Genomic DNA, 23,366 nt, shown 5'->3' with positions numbered 1-23,366 from the left:
GCCTGATACTTTTGAATTATATGCCTGCCCTTTATGGAATCACCACTTGTTCAAGATTTGACTTTCTGGATAAAAGATCCTGTCATTTGCTTTATGTACCACCAATTCACCCAGGGAGCCAATCATCTTCTGACTCGCTACAAGCTTTACAGAGCGTCTCTTTGTCAGTAGCAACGTCAGTAAGAGGCTTCAGGAATCACTGTTTTTCAGAGATGAAGACTCAGCACTGCCTGTTAGTTGTTTGGCGCCGCTGGGGGAATCCCAGTCAGAGCTGGCTGTTGAAAACGTTTTAGCCATTTAACATAGTCTTCAAACTATGTAAAAATCAATGGATATTAGTTCAGAGTGTTAGATGCTGTTAGAGTAGAAAAAGCACAAAATGCATATTACATCTCCGGGTCCATCAGGTTTCGTTTAAGTTCAAAAAGTTAGCAACTTGTGGTGTGTGAGTGTCTATAACGTGCCACCAGGCAGTCATAAAGAAATCACTTACCCTTGGTTTAAAGGCTATTAGTTTCAAAACCATTTCCACAGTGAAGACTCCTGTGAAGACCATATTGAGGATATCCATGGCGTAATTAAAAAGAGGCGACTGCCCATAGTGCTAAAAGGGAAAAGAAAACAGCTCAAATGATAATTATTTTCTGGTAATTGATTGCTTTAGAAAACTCAATTTAGCAGGAATGAAGCTGCATTTTTTTCTAAATAACATTCCGTTTAGAAAATTAAGCACTGCAGAGTTACAGAGGTGCTGCCATACTCGTTTTCCAACACTAAAAACTGAGCTGTGGGCTCCCAGTTCCTACATGTGGGTTATATTTTTTTCTTACAAAACAAATCTTAAACATGTTTGTTTAAAGCGTGATGATTGCCCAAATTAAACATCCAATCGGCAGCGGTGGTAGGTATACACTTATTTGCACACATTCTTACCTGAAGAAGACATTTTCTTAAAGCTTATTAATATCAAATATAAAAAATATGAATACATATAACATAATATGAAATGATCAGCCGGGCATTCTACGAGCTCCTAGGTGTCTGTGATCCACTACAGATACACAGGCACTGCCTAACCCAAAGACTGCTTGACTTAAAAACTCAGTAGGAAAGGTAGCGGTAAGCACAGCCCCCCCTGCACAGAACAGCTCTTACCTGCATGGCCAAGCACAGTGTGTTGAGCATGATGAGGACAAACATGATGTACTCAAATCCAGTAGAGTTCACCACATACCAGAACTTATACTGGTAAGGGTTTTTAGGGATGTATCTGCGAAGCGGACGAGCCTTCAAAGCGTATTCCACACACTGACGCTGTCAGGGATTAGAAGAGCAACACGTTACACACCTTTCACAATCTCTGTGCCACAGATCGTCCCAAACATGATCGTTTGGGGCAGGTGGCCATCATAATCAAAAACCAGCACTGCCTTGAGTCAAGAGGAAGCTGGAAGAAAGAAAAGTAAAGTTTTAAGATGCTGCTTTCAGCACGAAGGAGACTCCTACTGTAGTCTCTTAAAAGCCTCTTTTAAAAGTAGTAAATTCAGTGATCTTGGAATGTAACTAAAGCTACTAACCCCAAAATGTGAAATTTTAGCCAGAACATGCTAACACCTGTTTTATTTTAAATAATGCATTTGAGATAAAGGGTTATATTCATAGAACTTTTTGTGTGCTACTTCACCTCCTAATGAGTATGTGGTTGGAAATTTCTATACAAAGCATTCAGAATTTCACTTACTAAATATTGCTTAACTTTGTGTTTTTGTGATTTTAAGAAACTTTAAAAATGTTTTATATACATAAACTGGTGCTGCTTAATATTGCATTTCCTTGTCATTGCGGATTACATGACCATAGGGTTTAAAAACACTCTTACTTCAAAAGATAAACCAGCAATAATTACCCTGCAACGATCAATTGCAGTTTAAACAAATGTACATCTGTTGCAAAAGGTATAAACAAGATTTCTGGCAGAACAGGATGTTATCTAACACAAAAACTAGACAGAAATACAGGTATGTATACTTCTGCAATATAAGAAAAGTATAAAGTAGTGCTTAAAAAGCAGGCTAGTATTGTCTCACCCTAACTAGACATTTTGTTATGACAACATGTTTATCAGAAAAAATCCTGACCCTGATTTATCAGAACACAGCTGACACACATTTCGTAGTATCCAGGAACCGATGGATATTTTGATAGCGCAGACACAGTTTATCAAACTAATCTCACCTAGCAACTTTAGAACATACAGGTCAAGAACATTAGGCTTAATTATACACAAATATTGAGCAATAGTATCACTGCGATACTAACTGAAATACTGGTTTGTTTTTATCCCATTTGGCAGAGAGAATAAAAGTCATAAGGCCAAGGTCACCAAAATATCAAACTGCCAGCGCAAACTTTGAACCACTATACAGATACTACTTTCATGAACAAAGAAAAGGCAACAAATTTGCCAATTCAAAAATTTTACTTTTTTGCATAGAGAACCCTCCAAAAAATGCACCAACAACAATGCGCAGTAATCAAGGCTGCATAGCTTAGAAGCAACATGATTTGGTAAAGGGAGAGGAGGGATCTAACAAGGCTGTAGCAATGAGAATAGACAGAGACCTGGATGAGATTTTTGTACAGCATGAGATCAGCAGGACAGTTTGAAAATAAGAAACTACAAGTGCCAGTTGAAGAGATAAGTGGAAGGACCACGGTCTGGGAGAGGACGTCTGCTGGGACAGAGACTAATGGTGAATACCAGTGATAACCGCAGCCAAGACACAAGCAAGCTAAGGCTGATCAGGGGGCAGCAGAGCAGTGGAGAGTGAGGAGCAGGAAGGAGCTGAAAACACATGAAAGTGGACAGAAGAGCCTGTGTGTTATGCGCTGCCGACAGGCTGGGCGGGCTGGACAGCAGATCGGAACGCTGCAGAAAATCCGAAACGTGAAAGTGGGGCTGGTAAAGAAGAGAGCTCTAAGCAGGTCAACACCTGAGCACGGGAGGGATTTAGTAACTGATGAAGACCAGAGGAAGAACAAGGAAGGGCTATAACAGTGAGTGAAGGTGTTGATGCAGCAGAAGAGGAAAGACAATTGCAGAGACACTTAAGAAGAGTAAAAATATGAGTGATTACAGCAGGTGGAGCCAATTTGCTAGGGAATATTACCATCTGTGAGGAGTGGGTCACATATAAATACAGCAAGATAACATTATACTCTGCTGCATACATTTATAGCAGGCTTTTTGAAACTGGTACAGTGAATTACTGTATTACTCTGTAATAATTCACTCTGTACACACAGAAAAAGAAGGGGATAGGCAATGTCTCTGTCTAGCTTTCTCCATAATAAATATTTAGCACCCCCTGATGGGGATTTTCAAGTGTTTGCAAAAAAAAAAAATAATTGTATTGCAGTACAAGTATAAGGGACATTATCTTACACATAGTGCATAGGATTTATAGACCTTCAACATCCAACCCATGGCTGACAGTTACAAAATGGGGTGATTCAGCTACTGACCTGGTTTTTGTCCAGTTCACAGTTCTTATACTCCTTTTCTCCCTGCTCCTGGAATGTGACGATGACAAAACCCACGAAGATGTTCATCATGAAGAAGGCAATGATGATGATGTAGATGATGAAGAAGATCGATATCTCCACACGGTAATTGTATATAGGCCCCACATTCTCTCCGTTAGAGTCTATTGCTTTGTACAACAACCTGCAAGATATAAACGACAGGGGTAGGCCGAAGAAAAGAGGTGCCCACGGGGGCCGTAAAGTCAAGGTTGCCACTGTCTTCTACATCATGATAAAACTGTGGTTCAAACATTAGAGGACCTGGCTATGCACCCATTCATTTACAGTGCCACAGAATCCATCGACTAAGAAAGTGTTGCATTGTTTTAAGTAGACGAATTTCTAACTTCATCAAAACGATTCAGCGTGTTTAAAGGACAACCAGGCCACATGGCTATCAAACGGGGTAAGATAAAAAGAAAAACCCTCACGCCGGCCAGCCTTCAAAAGTGGAGACAGTGAAGAGGGCCATCATGGCTGTCAGGACGTTGTCGAAGTGAAATTCACTGTTATGCCAGATCCTTTCACGGATCATTGGGTGATTTACATCGCCATCCTTATACAAAATGTAGGTCCCCCTTTTGAAGAAAGGATAAAGTTATACACACTGAACAAAGACGGGTTTGCACAAGCAAAAATCAAGTACAAATGCTCTAAGTATACCACATAACAGGGCTGTCACACGCACATGTCCTGTGCCAGCCGGCTTTCAGTTCAGTTCTCTTGACTAACTGTCCTGTTCCACTGTGTACTGAGTCGATTGAGCCAGTTTCACAGTTGTCAAGATGTTGGATGATATAAAGAAAACTACAAAACCTTCTGGACAATGGCCATCCCAGACAAGAAGTGAAGGACCTTCAGACTTGGTCATTTCTGTAGATATCCAATGCCACTCTTTCTGACCATAATCCAATTTACTAATTATGAAACTTACAAGTTTAACTTACTTGCATTCTTCTGGAGAGGACTTTGCTTCATCTGTGCAACGGTAGAACTTTCCCTATGACATAAAAACAGGACTTTAAAACAACAGACCCTTAGAAGTCACCAAGGTCGTTTAATGATATCTTGTTAAAAAAATAACGTTACCTTAAATAGTTGTACTCCTATACAAGCGAACATGAACTGCAGTAACGTTGTGACAATCATAATGTTACCAATGGTTCTGATGGCAACAAACACACACTGGACCACGTGCTGTGGAGAAAAACAACAGCAGGACAAGGTTGGTGTTCAGATGCAAAGTTGAAATGAAAATCTCACACTTCAACTGCGCTTACTGTCTCAACCATAATGTGAAAGAACACGAGGTTACAAAAAAACAGATGCGGCAATCAAAGTGTTGTTTTGTTTTATGACTACGTAAATAATAACTCAAGTATCTTTCAAAGTCGACAATCTTTAATTTCTTTCTTTTAGAAAGATTTCCATAAAAGCTTATAATGGCATCTGTAGGACAGTTGTTTAAACTGCACAATATATTTTTTTGTTGCTTTGCATGTAACTCTTTTTTTTAGCTGCTTGTACTAAAAGAGATTGTTTGTTGGACTAATGAACGTTAAACACGTAGGCAGCAGTGGTTGAGGGCTTTGGATCCGAGAAGAGACACCGCTGTCGTTCCCTTGAGCAACTATTCCAGCAAGAAAACCCAGCTGTGCACTTGGGCCCAATTGCAAGTCACTTTGAATAAGAGTCCAGCCAAATAAACTAGCAAAAAATAACTGAGTGAACTAGTACCACTATCACAAAGACTAGGCAATACATAAGAGGATGGACCTTGAGGCCTTTGGCTCTGTTGATTGCTCGCAGGGGCCTCAATACGCGGAGCACTCGCAGAATCTTCACGACCGAGATGGCAGAAGACCTGAGAGCCAAACACAAGACAGTTACAGCTCTTTTTCCATGTCATGCAACATGCAGCCACCTCCAGCGCTGATCGAAGTGAAATCTTTCTCGTGGGGATGTGAATGAAGTCTTATGTTTATGAACTGTTTGAGTTCTAAGCACATCACGGTAGCAATGACCTTTTTAAACAGCAGAAAAACCTGCACATCCTGTGTCTCCAGTTCACATTTCTGAGCCCACTTCTTAGCAGTTTAGCAACTTTGTCAATTTTCTGTTTTGTTGACGCAAATAGGCAATATTTAACTTTGTTTCAGCATCTCATGGTATTATTTTATTAAAAAAACATTTTTTTTTCTAAAACTGCTGTTTTAGAAATGTGGAAATCGTCTACCCACAAGAAATTATCATCATCTTTAATCATATCAAAGTCAGGCATGATGATGGAAACGGAAACACTTACTGAATCCCAAAGGACACCAGGGAAACTCCCACTACCAGCAAATCCAACAAGTTGAAATAATTTCTGCAGAAAGCCCCTTTGTGAAGGAAAGCCCCAAAGGCTGTCATCTGAAAGGAGGAACAGATCGAAAAGATTAAAGATCCGTCTGCAGCTCATACCTTGATAAGATCAGCTTTAGATCTGACACGCATGTAATAAAAGCACAGAACCTTCACCTTTGCAGGGTAATGCATAACAGTAAAGACAACAGCTCTGAGCTAAAATGCCAAATCTACAGCTGTATTGACATGAATGTAGTAGCAAGTGATTTATTTTGTAATCTGCTCAATATTCAAAGCATGGTTCAGGGCAATAAAACGTGCAGTTTGTTGCCACCTGAAAAACAAAGCAAGGAAATGCACTAGTGACCGAAGCAACAGCATCAAATAAAATGAATCCCTTACTGTCACATTCATGTACACTGATATTATAGCACTTTTTGTAATTTGATAAACGCAAATGAGGTATAGAGTTCTCGGAAGGAAAATATAGAAGTACAAATTCAGCAAGCGGTTTGGAAAGTAAAAAAAAAAGGCAAAGCATTGTAAATAATAAAAGACAAGGAATCTGTCCACAAGTGCATGTAAATTGTTATTTTTCTGCAGTAGAACCTCATTCAGTTTCAGTATATCTAAAGTTGTCACTGACATTATATTGATACGAAATGCAAATCAGCAAAGTTCTGCTAAGGAGGTTGTACTGCACAGCGCTCTTTGTGAAATTATTTATATGCACTTACCGGTTAGGATAGCATAGTAAACCATGTATAAAGTTCCTGGAAAGCACATGGTTCTTGCTCCCTCTTTTATTATTAAACAGCAGTAAAAATGGAGTGCTGTGTGATTTTAACTGCATTCAGGTTTCAAATGATTCTGTCAACGCTATAAACCCGACTACAGTTAAAACAAAAAAATCTGTTTTTTTATTCCTTCCTAAATTGCAAAACATAACGCATTTCAATATACATAGAGAGCTGCGTTAGTATGGACTGTACTGTGGGCACGGCAAATTCACACACTGCATGCTACTTTAATGATACTGTCTGTTTCTTTTATTTTCATTTGAAAAAAAACAAATTTGGATTGACAATTTTAATGCAGTGCACCGTATTAGAAAGGACACACACAGTATATTAAAACCACACTGATGTTTAATGTTAAGCCTGATAATGATTTCCTGATTTTAGTTTAAAAGAGGTGCCATGGTAAAAGAAAAAGAAAGACAAGCCAGGTTCCATTCAATGGCAGGAGACACACGAGGATAATGCAACAAGGCTCCCGTTGTCAAAAAGGTGTTACCTTCAATACGATCTCAAATGTAAACATACTAGTGAAGACATAATCTGCATAGCCTAGGACCTGAAAAGTAATCAAATGGTTAAAGTATTATTGCATAAGCACTTTACACAGAACACAAGAGATGGGGGAACAATGCATTACCTTCAACAGGATTTCAACAGTAAAGATTGTCGTGAAAGCATAGTCAAAGTAACCAAGTATCTGGAAAAGCAATATAGATGTTTAACAAAAGTCCAGTGCAGTAAGCAAAACAGTAAGGTTACAATATTATCCTAGTATTAGATAAGCTACTATCCTGTCAACTTAATTCTAACCAGTGTAAACTCACAATGCACGTTTTGAAATAAGATTCCCTTCACACTTCTTATCATACCCAGATCCTCTCACATTGTGCTAAGCACAAATGCCTCCTTCTCTTGCCTGAATCACTTTACTGTATGATCTTCCTACTCTTAAAAAGTAAAGACATAACTGCATAAAAAGCAACAGAATATCTGAGGAAAATCTGTCAAAACTGATTTTATCACGTTATTAAAATGTAATGTATAAAAAAAGTTCTGAGAAGACAAGAAATTTCTTCACAGTATTGATATTAGCTGGAAAAACACTTTTTGATATCCACCAAATTAGCTGGAAGTTTCTAAGCAATAAACAAACTATAAAGTGGTACAAGATCAGCATTTCTCACAAAGGACATTTATTCTATGTGGGAAGGCAAATTCTCAGACAATATAATTCATGACATCAATCCAACTACCTGTGCCTCACAATTCTGTGACAATTTGGCTGTGGTTGTGAGTGGGTTTCAAACAATCGCCCACAACTGTTCTATAGTACATACTGTTACATTAAAGCTTCCTTCTCTGCAAAAACACTGTATTATAAGTCACTTCAAATAGATCTCACTGCAAAAAGTGGGATTATATAGTCTTAATGCGGGGTTTTAAGTTTTCTTTGAAAATAGAATAATAAGATTAACTTTAAGCCAAGCCTCAACAGTGTTAAGCTACAAAGGTAAAGAAATGGCATAGCAGGATACACTCCCAAAAAAAACCCACAAAATAAACAGATCTGTTACATACCTCTTAAATTACATTAATAAAAAAATTAGCTGGAAGTTTAATAAAACGTAAGTATAAAAAATACGATATTGAATGCACCATTAAAAAAATCATTTTTCATTTCACATATACATGGTGCAACACATCAATTTTGTAAATTAAAGGATAATATTTACACTTATGCAGGAAACTGTTATGCAAGGAATAATGTCTCTTTTCATATAATAAACTAACCTGTTAACAGTTATGTATACAACACCCTATAAATGAGCAGTCAAGCCCTTAAGGTTGGTTTTGACTTACAATGTTTCGAGCTGAAAAGTTGCGAATTGGATCCTCAGCTGCTAGAGAAACACTACTAAGCATTATGAAGACCAGGATGAGATTTGTGAAAATATGGTGGTTAATGAGTCGATGACATCCAACTCGAATTCTGAAACACATAACAGAAAGGTTTATTATGCAATACAGCATAATAAATACAGCACACTAGTTGTACACATTGTGATCAATAAAATACACAACAATTCTTATGTAAAGGCAGAGTATGGAGAAATAATAATAATATTAATTGCTTACACTTATATAGCGCTTTTCTGGACACTCCACTCAAAGTGCTTTACAGGTAATGGGGACTCCCCTCCACCACCAGTGTGCAGCCCCACCTGGATGATGCGACGGCAGCCATAGTGCGCCAGTACGCTCACCACACATCAGCTATCAGTGGGGAGGAGCGCAGAGTAATGAAGCCAATTCATAGATGGGGATTATTAGGAGGCCATGGTAAGGGTTATTAGCAAATTTTGGCCAGGGGTTACACCCTACTCTTTTCAAGAAACGCCCTGGGATTATTAATGACCACAGAGAGTCAGGACCTTCATCCTTCAGGACCGAAGGACGGCACCTGTTTACAGTATAGTGTCCCCATCACTATGCTGGGGCATTAGGACCCACATGGACCGCAGGGTGAGTGCCCCCTGCTGGCCCCACTAACACCTCTTCCAGCAGCAACCTAAGTTTTTCCCAGGAGGTCTCCCATCCAGGTACTGACCAGGCTCACACCTGCTTAGCTTCAGTGGGTTGCCAGTTGTGAGTTGCAGAGTGATATGGCTGCTGGCAATAAGAATAGGCCAGAAAATAAGTCTTTTTCAGCATTTTCAAAACGGAGCCTTCAGTCCTAAGACATAAAAATAACTAAGACGCTCAATTAGAGTGTTATTAAAAAGCACAAGGTTATGCAAAATTATGTAAATAATAATGAATACAATAATTACAGATTTCATTAAACAATAAATATGTGCAAAGTGCATTAAAACCCATAACTTCCTGACATGAAAGCATTGTGGGAAGTGGAGTAATCGACCTTCCCGTGTTGTTGAAGCAGATACCCTAGCTGGGTGAGACCCTTCAGTCAATGAGCTATTAGCTACTGTACCAAACAGGCTAGATTATGCTGAATGGCCTCCTCTCGTTGATAAACTCATGTGGTCCTCAAATTGAATGCATAGGAAAGGAATGTCTCCAGCTGTTGAGAAAGACCTGCTGTGGGACGAGTCGCCAGCGAGAGACTTACGGGTTGGTACTGCTGAAGATGAAGAACGAGCTGCCCTCTGGAATGGGGGTGATCTTCTCCTTCATGTTCAGCTCAGAGATTCTCTGGGGCCGGGGCCCGGCGGGCACCTCTGGCTCTTCCTCGTCATCCTCACCTGCAGGACGGCACAAAAGAGCTCATCCGTGAGCACCGGGAGTGTGCCGACACAAACGGCAGCATTAAGACAGTGGTCCGTGACTAAAACTGCACAGCAAGGAACACGCATCAGAAACCACCTGTTGGGATTACATCATGGACACAATACAATGGTCTTCTGTGTCTACTGTACTGTACAATGGTCTAAAAAATTGTAAAAACAGGAACGGCTATTTTCACTATATTTGGAACGTTTAGGACCTTTGAAGGAAACACTTTGCAGTCAAGTGTCTTTTTCAGCCTATTACACTATGCAATGTTGGTCCTATACATGAATAGTGTACATCAGTGGTTCTCAAACTGTGGTTCCCAGATGACCCTGGGAATTTGTTGTGTCCACTGAAAAAGTGAGAGTTAAAAATTGAATAATTAAAAATTGACTTAATCAGATTCAGAAAGCTTGAGACGGGTTTTCATATTTGCTATTTTAATAACAGTTGGATACTTTGGTTTGATCAGGGGTGGTACTTGGTCCAAAAAGTTTGAGAACCACTGGTGTACTGTACATAGTACATAATACAACAAAAATCAGGCCATTGATATAATTATATCATAAAATGGTATACAGAAAATTCAACGTGGATACTCAAAACTGCATAAGGTAAATTTGCTTATTGCAAGGGATTACTCTATTCACCACAAGATATTTTTTTTCAAAGTACCCTTCTAAAATCATGGTACATCTTACACACCAGCACACAAAGAGATGATTTATTCTGAAGAGGAGGATGGATTGGGATGCAGCACATCCTTAAAGGAGATCGTTACCTGGAGCATCTTCAGCTGGGTAAGGATCTTTCTCTTCCTCTTCTTCCTCATCCACAGGCACCTGCAATAATCCGTCCCCCAAAACAAAACAGGTCACGGTTGAACCCTGATAAGGACAGACTCGGTTATACCTGTGCACAGTCAAACCTGTCTGTGCTAACGAAGTTCTCCACGCCGTGTGTTTGCCTGGTTTTAACTTGAGCATGATGTTGACCAGCCAGAAAGAAAGAAATGGGGTAAGTAAAAGTTTAGATTCTGCTGAGAGGATAACATAAAATAATATTTTTTTGAGTGAGTGTATGCGGGCTGTAGATTCAGACAAGAAGAAGACCCTTGTCTGATTCACATTTCCCAGAATGCTGTGGGGGTACGGGCTGCTGCCCCCAGTCACCTGACCGAATCTGAGAAGGTGGCCGGTCTGATGATGGTATAAAAATCAAGAATTATAGGCTTCAAGGGTCAATTTATCTGGACAGAGGTCTGATTCTATGTGGGCTCCCTACCGAAAAAGAAATCTGAAACATGCAAACAACCTAGAGACCAAGAGACAATGAGTTTCAGATATAGTTTCAGAGAAGAAACTTGCATTCAGATAGTGTTTTATTATCCAGTAAGCAGCTTGTGAATGCCTAGGAATACACATAATGAGGGACTAATGATAAAATACCACTAGCAGCTCAAAGAGGAACTAGGCTTTTATTCTGAGTTGATTTTTTTGTTTTCCCACAGTGTATATCTACTGCTCTGGATTACACTTTATGACTCTGTTTTTCTGTTTTCCTCTCTATTTTATGTTAATTGTGTCAGATAGAGAAAATGAAGTGACCCTTGAATGCAGTGGCCCTGACACTGAAGATGCTAAAGATGATCCCTACTATATGGGTAAGTGACACCAAGCCAAGTGACTGCGTTTTTCCCAAGAGCTATACAAACACATTAAAACACTTTTTTTCCCCCCGTTTCCTTTCAATGTTAAATAGGAAAAAAACAAATGAATGAAAGTGAAATCCAAAATAAACCTCTGGATTTGCCTAATGATTTTTCTATTCAGTCACATTTGTTACCAAACAACACATGAGTGGATAAGTAAGTTACCTTTGCATCAGGTGCTTTGGCATCAGAAGTCTCTTCTTCCTTTTTGTCTGAGCTCCCGGTTCTGAGATTAAAAGAAAAAAAGCAAAATGTTGATAAATCTGATATGAAACATTTATCAAAGTAAGAGGTGAAGGGGTTAAAGCTTTTGATCCCAGAGAAAAAAAATCTATGAAAATTCTCTCCAAGTATGAAATACCTATCAAACTGGAAACAAATAAAATGTGTAGATTTTTAAACCATCAACTCAATGCAATGGAGCAAAACGGCTTTAAAAGCAGCAATGCAATGATTTCCATAAAAACATTTTCTGATTGTCCTGGTATCCTTTTCTTGAACAGTGGGCCATGTAACCTTCCTATCTTTTCCTCTGCAAATCAACAAGAATTAAACCCTAATTTTCTTACCTGGCACTTTTCTTCCTTTCCTTTTCCTCAGCCTCTTCTTGCTGAGCTGTATTCAGGCTCTCAGCGTCTGCCAGGTTGTCCACAGCGATAGCCAAGAAGACATTCAGGAGGATGTCTGAGTAAAACGGGTTTAAGGAAAATCGATGCCTGATCCATTTACCGTTATTAAGCAGGAAGAAAGGAAGGTGCGATCCCAATTTCTGGAATTGTAGAAGGATACAGTTACCACAGATAAACAGGATAATGAAGTATATGCAGACTATCATTCCCGAGGAGGATGGGCCACCATACGCCATTATCCCATCATACATGACAACATTCCAGTCTTCACCTGTTAAAATCTTAGCAAGCCACACACAGTCAATAAGGCTGCGTAATTAAAAATACCTTTTTACAACACAGAGCGGGGAGAGAGGGAGCTGGCGCAGAGGATCCTGGCGAACCTCAGAGGGAGGCCGAAGCGCAATGTTGCCCAACGGGGCTTCTCCACAGCCAAGGAGCGTTGGAAGGGACTGTGGGCCCTGTACAGGGACTAAAGCAGATATCCCTGCTCCCCAAGCTCCTGCGGAGGACTGTACGACCGCAGTTTCAGAGCCGGGACAGGGACATGGCATGGACAACAGCAAATGGTAGGGCTTGGAGGGACTCTTTCATTGTGCAAATCCAGCCCCATCATGCACTTGCACTGATTGATAATGGACAATCACCCTTTAAAAAAAGTTTTTAACTGATGTCAGTGTTAATTTGTTAGAGTCTGTACTTATTGTGAGATGTTTTTGTGTAAAATAAAGTTTATTGTGATAGAAAGTTACCTGGAACACTGTGAGCAGAGACTGGGGAAAGTTGTCAAAAGTGCTCCGTTTGGTTTGTGTTTCGTCAAAGTTGAACTTGCCCCCGAAGAGCTGCATCCCCAGCAGGGAGAAGATGATGATGAAGAGGAAGAGCAGGAGCAGCAGCGAGGCGATGGACTTCATGGAGTTCAGCAGGGAGGCCACTAAGTTACTGAGTGATGTCCAGTGACTGAAACAGCACAATCCCCTCCATTAAGCAAAGGGTGGCTCATGATACAGAAACACCACATCACCAGGTCACATTTTGTAAAAGACTTTCAACGCTGTTTATAAAGTCAGGAAAGAGAACCACGTGCAGTGCAGTAAAATGTGATTATCGGTATTTAGACATGCTTATTAGAGGCATATTTTAAAACAAAAATTGGTTTACAAGAGGGGGTAGTGTGAAAAACAAAAGGAAAATTTAATTACCCAGTTTAACTTCCTTTTTTTTTCAAATGCACCATTTTCTAACTATGATGAGGAAATTTAATGGAACTGAAATTCATGCACATAACAATAATCGTACCGTGTTACTTTGAAGATTCTTAAAAGGCGGACACATCGAAACACCGAGATTCCCAGCGGCGACATGATTTCAAGCTCCACCAATATTGTTTCTACAATCCCACCACACACGACAAAACAGTCGAAGCGATTGAAGAGGGAGACGAAGTACGCCTGAAGACCCAGGCTGTACATTTTAACCAGCATTTCACAGGTGAACAGGGCCAGGAGAACTTTGTTTGCAATGTCTGTAAGCGAAATAAACACAACATTATTCCAGTATTATCCAGTACCAGCATCGGAGTTCATCAAGTGATATGCAAGTAATCTCCATGCACCTCCTGTCCAGAAAGGATAGTTTACTGCGCTGGCAGTTTGTCAATAATCTCTTTGACATAAACCACTTTGTTTGCAGCCCCTTACCTTGGACTTGAGTGAGCCAGTTAGGCTGGTTGTAGTGTTCAGAGGAGATGGTGAGAGTGTTCAGAAATACCAGGATGATGACGAGCCAATAGAACGTGACCGATTTCACTGCCGCTCTGCATTTCCTGCGGCAAAACCTATTCCAGCGACGCCAGCGCCGACTGAGGGGTGAGAAAGAGATGTCAAATGAGCAAGAAAAGCCCACTTCCTTACCATTGTGGCCAAGCATGCACAGTACCAGCGCAATGTTTTCAACTCTTAGTATTTGGAACTATACAGTTCTCTTTCAGTATTCAGATAAACTGGCACTTGAGTACAGTACCACTTCAATCTCTGTGGTTCCCCTAAGCAAGTGTGTCCCTGCTTGTTTGCCTAGAGGTTGATCAGGAAGGAGTTTAGCCCATATTCTGCAGCATCAAGAAGACAGAGTGTGAGACTGGCCCAAAAATAAATTATTTTCCTCATTCACCTTCTTCTCCTTTAAGTAGCTGAGATCTGTTATTAACAGTAACTTTAAGAACATTTCTGCCTTCAGGAAATTTGCTTTTAAACAATATTATTGAAAATATGATCATCTTGAGAAAACATCTTAAGGGTTAAGACTTTAATAGATGTCCTTGAGCAGCAGTCCAGACAGTAAGCAGACAGTATTAGGTCACAAGTGCAGGCACAAATCAGATGCAACGTCTGCTTACTGCGCTGCCCTAGGAGGAGGTCATTTTATTAACACCACGTTTAAAGGTACAGGAGAGATTCAACTGCCAACACAGCGCCAGCATAGACACGTTTGCACGTAAACTTGAAATACCATTTATATTGTACTGCATGGTTTAGTAAAAACAGATGGACTAACCTGAACTTTGACTTTGTAATTTTTTGACTGTGAAAAGAGAAGAAGAACAAAAATTTAAAATACAATGACATAAGTATATCAATGATTTATATTAAAACCAGCAAACCTTACCTTTACAATCATGGCATCTGTGATAAAAATGAGCTATGTGAAGAACTTAAAGCTGTATCAACTCAGCGTACAGACGCTTTAGTAAAGCTATGGCAACAACACTTTTTAAAACTTACCACAGCGTTCCACAGCATGGCGCCTTCTCAATTTCCCCATTCGCGTTCTCTGTATTTACAGACTCCGTCTCGCTAGTTGGCATGCTTGCTGTTGTAAACATAGAACATGGGAATAAACAGGAAAGTCCATACTCTCCAGAGCAAAAACACAACCCTAAAGATCTGTGCATTCAGTTAGAACAAAAATGAAAACGTTCAAAACATAACATCCAAAAACGCAAATTACATAGTGTGATGTTGGTGATAAAAGAAGAAAACCATGCATTAAAAATAAAAATATCTGTATGCATCTACAACTGAAATTCTGTTAGGACTATAAAAAAGTGTCTTCAAATATGTGCTCTACAAATATTCATATTCTTACATTCCATCCATCCATTATCAGAAAACCACTTATACTTGTTAAGGACCAAGGCAGACAGGACACGTCCATTTCAGGGCGCACACACACGCACATGGGGACAATTTGGAGACACCAATTAACCTAGTCAGCATGTCTTTGGAAGGTGGGAGGAACCCCAGGCCTGCAGAGAAAACCCATGCAGACACGAGCAGGATTTGCAAACCCCACACAGCAGGGACCGCTGCTGAAAAAACACAGGCCCAGGGCTCCAGAAGCAGCAAAGCTACAGTAGCTGCCACGGCAAAACCATACTTTATAGGGGATCCCATTTCTATCTCGCTGACCACAGAGGCCATTAGATGCCTCAACATTACACAACCCAGCGATTCTGAATTTGTTTTCATTCATTGCAGGTAGTGGAGGGAAAATAAGTGATACCACAAAGGCAAAAAGAGCACTTTCCAAAATCATACTGAAGTCTGGAAGCTTAGCATGCACAGTGAGGAATCTTAAGGCCTATAGTGGTCGATTTGAAAAGGTTACGATCTAAATTCATCTACTGTAACTTAGATCCTTTGTGTTCTGAGTTAATTCTTGGTTAGAAATCTGGGTAATACTTTAAAATGAGAGCCCGTTTGTGATTAATTATTGAGAAATAGAGAGAGTCATGTGACTCACAATACAGAGCCCATAAATACATCATGACATAAAACACATTTCATATTAATTTCACAGCAAATCATCTAGTTCTTCACATGTAATTATATTAAAAGTAAGGACTCTTATTCCAAAGTATTACTGAAATCTGTGCATAAGGTTTTTAATCCTGTTTATACACTTCAACAGGTAACACAAGTTGCAATCAACACTTTTGTTTGAGATCTGTAGTTAGAATTTAAGCTCTTGTAAGACATAACATTCTGTCACTGGTACAGCATGATTAATACAGAACTTGAATCTTTTAAGATATAGTAGACAGTGCAATTAGTAGGGTTTTTCTTAATTCATCATTCATTAGCCGAGCATGGTGTTAACTACAGTGATGAAGATTCTAAAGTACACATGGAAATGAATGAATACCACTTTGATTAGGAAGTTTTCAAACAAATTATTTTTCATTTTTGTGATTTAGTTAGATCTGGGTTCTGATAACTCTTTTTTGATGCCAATTTCTCCATTTGATTGGATCATATAGATTGTGTAAGAGGATAATTTTACCTCAAACTGGGCTTTATTCTATTTTTTTGTCTCTCACACCATCAAGAGGGAACACAAAATGGAATATTCTTTACTAGAGTCTCTTACTCAATCTTTCTTCTAATCAAAACACAAAAATCATTTCAGCAGTGCAATATTAAAGTCCAACAGGAACAATCAAAATCAGATAGGCAGTGGTGCTTAAACTTTAAAGTGGAAGCATGCATTGTGGGGAAATTGTAGTAGCAAAAGACAGGCGGGATTCACACAACACAGAAGGATGCTACAGGGCAACACAAAATTTACCATGAGTGTCAGTAGATTGACTGAACCAGCCAAACCTTCCTTTCTTCTTTTCCATTAAGTCAGCAAGGGTAACCCCTTCACGTTAAATGCATGCAATTCCATGCATTCAGACAGCAGATGGGAGCATCGATATAGCAGGAAACAATGGACAAAAATGAGCAACTATGAACATGGGTTAGGAAGACAAGCAACACCGAGCAATAAAAGAAGGCAAATAACTAACAGTCACGTTAACTACTTCTAGCAGGTTTATGCTAACATGCTGCAAAGCAAATTATAGCGTCCACATGAACAGGTTAGTAGTGTCAGTACCGTTGCAAACACACAGACACCCAAGCCACATGTTATTTGTTTGCCTGTAAAAATAAAGCTCAGATATTTTACGCTCAGTTTAGCAGCTCAGGTTACACCTGAAAAGCTTTCTAGAACTCAGTTTTCTAGAAAACGAAATGCTGCTAATTCTTCCAAAACTTCTCATAATAACAGAATAACAGTCCAACACTAAGCATAGAAATGCGTCTGCCCGATTCTCAGAATAACAGTCCAGCCCTCTAAGCACAGAAATGTGTCTCTGCCCAATTCTCAGAATAACAGTCACGCCCTCTAAGCACAGAAATGTGTCTCTGCCTAGTCTTGGGTTATGCAATGCTACAACTCACACTGCATGAAAAAGTTACATTTGATTTAAACAAAAACAGTTTAAATGTTGTTCTAATCTACACAAATACAGTGTATTTGTTTAAATGATATTGATATACGAATATTTAGTCACCTGAGTATAATTAAATATAAAAGATGGCCTTGATATACAGGTATTTAATGGAAAACTAAAATAATGGTCTGTGACACTCAAAAATCAAAGACATTAAGTGTGTATCGTCAACCCATTCCTCAAGTGCAACCTAGACAAATCTGAGACTGATTAAAGTTAATGCATTCTAAAGAAGCTTTTGACTCCCAAATCATTATTCATCCAGCATAATTAAACTAGATGAATCAAAGCCGTTTCTAAATCTTCAGAAATCTAAATCTAAATCAGGTGTTTTTTTCTGAAGTTCCAAAGTGACTTTAGAGTTTGTATTGCTGTTAGAACATCATACCAATCATGAGATTGAGTGTGACTAAGTGTGGACATCCTTGTCCTTGAAATCTCAGCGTCGACTCCTGGAAGTGTGCCAAAGGCCTATGAATCACCGTTCAACTATTACACAGCACACAGATCTTCAAGAATGGCCTTCCTGCAAAGTGGCAATGGACGAATGTTTTGCTTCTCATATGCCAAATGTTGCAGGACCTTGTCTGCACATCTTTGTTTTCAAAATGAGATCTTGGAGAAGCACTCTCTCTCACCCGGCGCTTCTCAGTTGCTTTACAAAGTGTATCTCGTGTGATCAGAAGAGCATGAAAGCCTTGAATTTTGTCATGGTTTACATCTACTTCTTGGAACCCGTACTGAATTGTATCGCACAGGCATTAGAATATATCTTTTTTTTTTTTTCAGGCGTGAAGGGATTAAAGGCTATAATGGTAAATGTTAGTAAAAAGTCAACTTTTGATGGCACAGGATAGGTGCAAATAAGCTTGGTTCAAGAACACTAACACTACAAATTAGTTTTGAAGAAACGTCAGTGATGACTTTTTGCAATATAATATAGTATTGTTTACATGATTATGGTCTGCATAAATAGTATGGTATTTGGAATACCTGAACAGAACAGAGACAGCAAGCTGGCAAAGGTAAATCGACTGATCAAGTTAGCAAATAATTTAACAATTCAGAAATAGGTTTTTTATTGATTTTTAATCTTTAAATCCCTCTCAAGTACAGTAGCTTTCTGCATTTCTGTTAAATAGACTACTTTTCATAATTCATGTCCTAATTGTTATAATTCATGTCACATAAAGTAGTAGAAAATGAGAATCACACTTGGTATGATTAATACATTGTAAAACAAGACAAATGAAAAACTATTTTTCAATTGTTCTTTTAAGTCAGATTAATGCCTTTTTCTGTTTCACATCCTCTTTCCTTTAAGTCAAGCCCTGTCCTCAAAACATGAGTCATGATCTTGACTTCTTCTCAAATAAACGTCTTATAGGTGAGAAATGTTGCACTTCACTTAAATTTTAGAATAGAATATTATTGCTCATCAGTACATGATATACAGACATACAAACTTAAGAATACATGTTTGAAGCATTATACCTCCCTTGTGAATTATGCATTGTATTATTTCTGTGCTACTGGAAACTGAAGATGAAATTCAGTATTCTCCATTAAACCATAAAATTTATTTTCTTTTTTGTGGAATGGTACAATATGGTTCAGAGCTACATTGCTTCAGAAAAGATCAGATGTATATGCTACACTACACAGCCAATTAACCATAGCTGTTAAATCATTATCCTAATGTACATATATAAACATACTTACTACATGACACACAGAGTTGTGTCACTAAAGCCTGGAAATTTCACCTAAGAGCTAATGTGTACTGACTTTCCAAACCAGCAGTTTTCATATAGGATAAAGAGTCAATAATGCTTTTAAAGTTCTGCCAACAACCATCTGACAGAATGAAAAGATTATGTCATATGGAACTGCAAAACTCTATAGCGAACACCTGTTTGCTTCAAACAGTAATAATTAAAAGCATATACTATATTGACTAGTATGAGCGTATCATTGCTAAATGATCTGCTTATTCCAGTAAATTACAGGAATATTTCTGATTTTATTAATGGAAAGCACACTTGCTTGGAATAATATTGCCCTTTGTCATTTCACTTCAGGCATTTTTAGCTTAAATCAAGATACCAGTCTTGGCTTCCGAATCAGATGACACACTCATGAAATGTTGATGGAGTAGTGTATACCTGTTGCTCACCCTAATTACAGTACAGATTTCATCAATTACATATCATGAAATATTGTGATTTTCAGTTGCACTTTCCTACTGGCCATGGCAATGAAGCCTTCCACTAAAAACAGCTGTTGAAAAAGAGTTCCCTAAGCTGCATGGCAGAAGAGTAAAAGCTCATCCTGCGGTCCATGTGGGTCCTAATGCCCCAGTATAGCGACAGGGACACTATACTGTAAACAGGCGCCGTCCTTCGGATGAGACGCAAAACTGAGGTCATTATAAATCCCAGGGTGTTTCTCGAAAAGAGTAGGGGTGTAACCCCGGCGTCCTGACCAAATTTCCCATTGGCCCTTACCAATCATGGCCTCCTAATAATTCCCATCTATAAACTGGCTTCATCACTCTGCTCTCCTCCCCACTGATCGCTGATGTGTGGTGAGCGTTCTGGCGCACTATGGCTGCCGTCCCATCATCCAGGTGGATGCTGCATATTGGTGGTGGTGGAGGGGAGTCCCCATTATCTTTAAAGCGCTTTGAGTGGAGTATCCAGAAAAGGGCTATATAAGTGTAAGCAATTATTATTATTATAACCCTTCTAAAAGAAATATAGACGCATTATTCACGAACAGAAATAACTGCCAAAAAGGGTAAACCACTTTAAAGTCCCAGATTTCAATCCATGATAGTTTCAACTGTGTGGAAGACTAAGTATCTTTCCCTGCATACAGTGTAAGTAAGAGACAATGAACAACAATTACTATAAGGTACAAAAGAAAAAGCAGATGAATTCGCTAAACTACCCCTTTAACTTTTTCCTGTTACAAATACAGCTTCCTTACTTTTAAGTTCCTATAAACTGACCACAGCCATAACATAATACATCCTTAATTGAAAAAAGACCTCTGGCTGCTGTGAATTCAGGGGTGGCTGGGTAACAAACCTACCTTCAAATTCTGAAGATACTGTATATTGTCAACCGCTCCAATATGAAATTCAACACTATATCAATACGACTGAGAAGCTTGAGCATAATATTTTTATAAAATGGGATCAACTGTGTTCTTTTTATTCATGGTAAAAAAACCCACTTTAGACAGTTTTACATTTTTTACATAGGGAAAAAAGTGATTTAGTATCTACTACAGTACCGTTTTGATGCAGCTAAGTGATGTCAATTCAAACTTATTCTCAAGTAGTCAGTCTTACATAATGTAACACAGATCAATTTCACACATTCAATTGTTTAAAATATATGTGGATACCCACACACCCTTGAATAAGAAGCAAATTATGTTACAAAAACTATGGGGATCAAAGGAACATGCAGTTTCTATGACAGCCAGTAAATACATTCCTGAGCCAATGCAAAATATGGTAGGTGTTAAGTTAATGTAATTGGAAACATGCAATCACTCTAAAATTCCCATATAGTAATTCGGTACAGTATACCTGGACCTAGTGTTGAGCTTTTTGTGAGAAAAAAAGAAAATTCCAAAAAACAGTTAAAACACGTTGACAAAAATACCATCTGTTCCCTAGAAGCAATTACATTTTACTGAAACACAGAGGTTAGAAACTGTACCATAACAGGACATTTCAAGAAATTATAGGCACATTAAAAAAGAAAATTAACTGCAATGTGTATTCTTCATTTATGGAAAAATAATTTACGTCATAATCCCTTCACTACTAACATCCAACTTTTAGCAACAAGAATAATGTATTTTCCCATGCAAAATTTGATAAAGAGAGGAATATAACAAGTATCACAGGATGCTGATTAGGGATATATAACTCTATTTAAAAATTATCCAAAAGAAGATGATTTCTATATGACATTCTCTGTGTGGACAATAAACACTTCATCTTATCTAGAAGAAACCTAAAAGGATCTTTAACTTGATGCTTGCATGAATAGTATCATTAAAAGTAAATACTGGATAACATATGGATTTATATCAATTATAACACTCTAAACATTGATTGGAATTATTTTTCCGAGAGACCACAAGCATTCTGTACAGGCTAGTACAACCTTTACTTAAGAGGGTTAGCACCTGAGATTAACACTAAGTTCGAACGCCTAGCCTGCTAAAGTCAATGGAACAACCTTCTAATGACATAATGCTTCTAAGGACCATTTTAAAATTTAATTTTTTAATCTTTTTAATCTTCTCTTAGCCCCACATAACAATGACTTACTACTGCAATTAACTCCTAACAACCATTTGGGATATGTGGGTTAAATGACCTTCTCTCGCTTGTATCTTCTTTTGTTCTTACTTTGTAACTGTGGTCATCACACTTTATCTTGGAGAAACACATTATCTTATGGTTAATGACTTATTCGAATGATATATTGACTTGACTGGTCTTAATTATCCATTTCAGAGCCTTAACAAAGACCAGGAGAGAGGATCGGTCACCATTGCACAATGTTTTTTTTTCAGGATGTCATTCTGTGGTCTGCTGCTTTCCCCTTGGGGTGCACTGGGGTGAAGTGTAACTAGTGAAGTGGGTTCTTTTTTCTAGGAAAAGCTCAACCCTTGATTCTAAGTATTCTTATTAAAAATCTGAAGTTGAGATTCTGAGTCCAACGTGTTGTAGACCACCGACACGATCATTTGGAGCTTTTATGAAAGGAGTTGAATGCCACTGACCAATCTATCAAAACGTATCACATCAACTGCACGTGTGCACTCCAAGGTAAAAAAACTTCCAGTTCTTTCGTTTTTTTCTGAACCATAGACTTCACACTGGGCAGGCTGTGGAAATGTTCACCCTCTGTGGGTACTTACGGTTCCGTTTGCCTTCCCCGTCCCCGTCTTCTTCGTTCTCCGGGTCGATGTCCTCGGCCTGGGTGATCCAGTCCAAGTACCCCTTCAAGTCCTCCTCCAGCTGCTGCTTCTCTCGCAGTTTCTGGAAATCTCCGCGGGCCTTGGCTTTCTCCCTCTCCTTCGAGAACTCCCTGTGCAGGACAGAGAGCCACAGGACACGTTTACCGGCGGCATTTCTCAGGACAGCGTGGAAAAGTGTGAACAATGTAACCCCCTCCTCAAAAAATATCTGTCATTTCCCAAGCTGTTTTCACCCTGAACGAAGTTTGCTCCAAGTCTTTTCAAACAATCCCCATCTTAGTCAAACGTTTGGTCTTCCATACAGTACCTTATTCTGTATTTTATGAGTGACTCTGGGAACATTGGAAAAGTCATTAAGTCTTGCAGTTGAACAGCAGATTGGTCATTCTTCCTTGTTTATTGCTGATCCAAACTTTGAAAATATTGTTTTCAGAAATGTTTCAATGCTATCTGGGGGCTACAATTACTGTATTCACAAAAACATTCAAATAAGTAGTGAAATAATGAACATGAAAAGATTTATCCAAACATGTACAGTATTCATGATCTGGGCTGGATGACATCACCAGACAATTATGTAAAAAAACAGTTGAAATGAGGACCTTACCTCTAGATGGGGCTCATGTTAAAAAAATAATGTACTAAGACAATATTAC

General features: G+C 38.8%; 1 protein-coding gene across 16 annotated transcripts in view; it reads right to left on the bottom strand.

Annotated features, from left to right (window-relative positions):
* Positions 1 to 23,366, bottom strand: part of LOC148662139 (voltage-dependent L-type calcium channel subunit alpha-1D-like) — a 118,873-nt gene that overhangs the window by 34,961 nt on the left and 60,546 nt on the right. For 8 of the 16 annotated variants that reach the window (XM_088636958.1, XM_088636948.1, XM_088636950.1 and 5 more), the window contains exons 9-30: positions 22,651 to 22,820; positions 16,989 to 17,063; positions 15,143 to 15,230; positions 14,916 to 14,942; positions 14,063 to 14,223; positions 13,662 to 13,887; positions 13,115 to 13,322; positions 12,523 to 12,643; positions 12,303 to 12,417; positions 11,899 to 11,959; positions 10,804 to 10,864; positions 9,862 to 9,994; positions 8,592 to 8,721; positions 7,369 to 7,428; positions 5,891 to 5,997; positions 5,362 to 5,449; positions 4,675 to 4,782; positions 4,533 to 4,585; positions 4,017 to 4,163; positions 3,526 to 3,727; positions 1,156 to 1,314; positions 494 to 604 (exon numbers count right to left, since the gene is read on the bottom strand). In XM_088636958.1, coding sequence (XP_088493084.1) covers positions 494 to 604; positions 1,156 to 1,314; positions 3,526 to 3,727; positions 4,017 to 4,163; positions 4,533 to 4,585; positions 4,675 to 4,782; positions 5,362 to 5,449; positions 5,891 to 5,997; positions 7,369 to 7,428; positions 8,592 to 8,721; positions 9,862 to 9,994; positions 10,804 to 10,864; positions 11,899 to 11,959; positions 12,303 to 12,417; positions 12,523 to 12,643; positions 13,115 to 13,322; positions 13,662 to 13,887; positions 14,063 to 14,223; positions 14,916 to 14,942; positions 15,143 to 15,230; positions 16,989 to 17,063; positions 22,651 to 22,820 — 2,611 coding nt within the window. Of the gene's footprint in view, positions 1 to 493; positions 605 to 1,155; positions 1,315 to 3,525; positions 3,728 to 4,016; positions 4,164 to 4,532; positions 4,586 to 4,674; positions 4,783 to 5,361; positions 5,450 to 5,890; positions 5,998 to 7,227; positions 7,288 to 7,368; positions 7,429 to 8,591; positions 8,722 to 9,861; positions 9,995 to 10,803; positions 10,865 to 11,898; positions 11,960 to 12,302; positions 12,418 to 12,522; positions 12,644 to 13,114; positions 13,323 to 13,661; positions 13,888 to 14,062; positions 14,224 to 14,915; positions 14,943 to 15,142; positions 15,231 to 16,988; positions 17,064 to 22,650; positions 22,821 to 23,366 lie in introns of all 16 variants that reach the window. The other 8 variants (XM_088636959.1, XM_088636960.1, XM_088636953.1 and 5 more) reach the window with 4 other exon arrangements.

This window comes from Lepisosteus platostomus, chromosome 6 (assembly GCF_059453375.1).
Source record: "Lepisosteus platostomus isolate fLepPlt1 chromosome 6, fLepPlt1.hap1, whole genome shotgun sequence".
NCBI classification, from domain to species: Eukaryota; Metazoa; Chordata; class Actinopteri; order Semionotiformes; family Lepisosteidae; genus Lepisosteus; species Lepisosteus platostomus.
The sequence above is the reverse complement of the archived record's forward strand: the minus strand, read 5'-3'. Positions and strand labels throughout refer to the sequence as shown.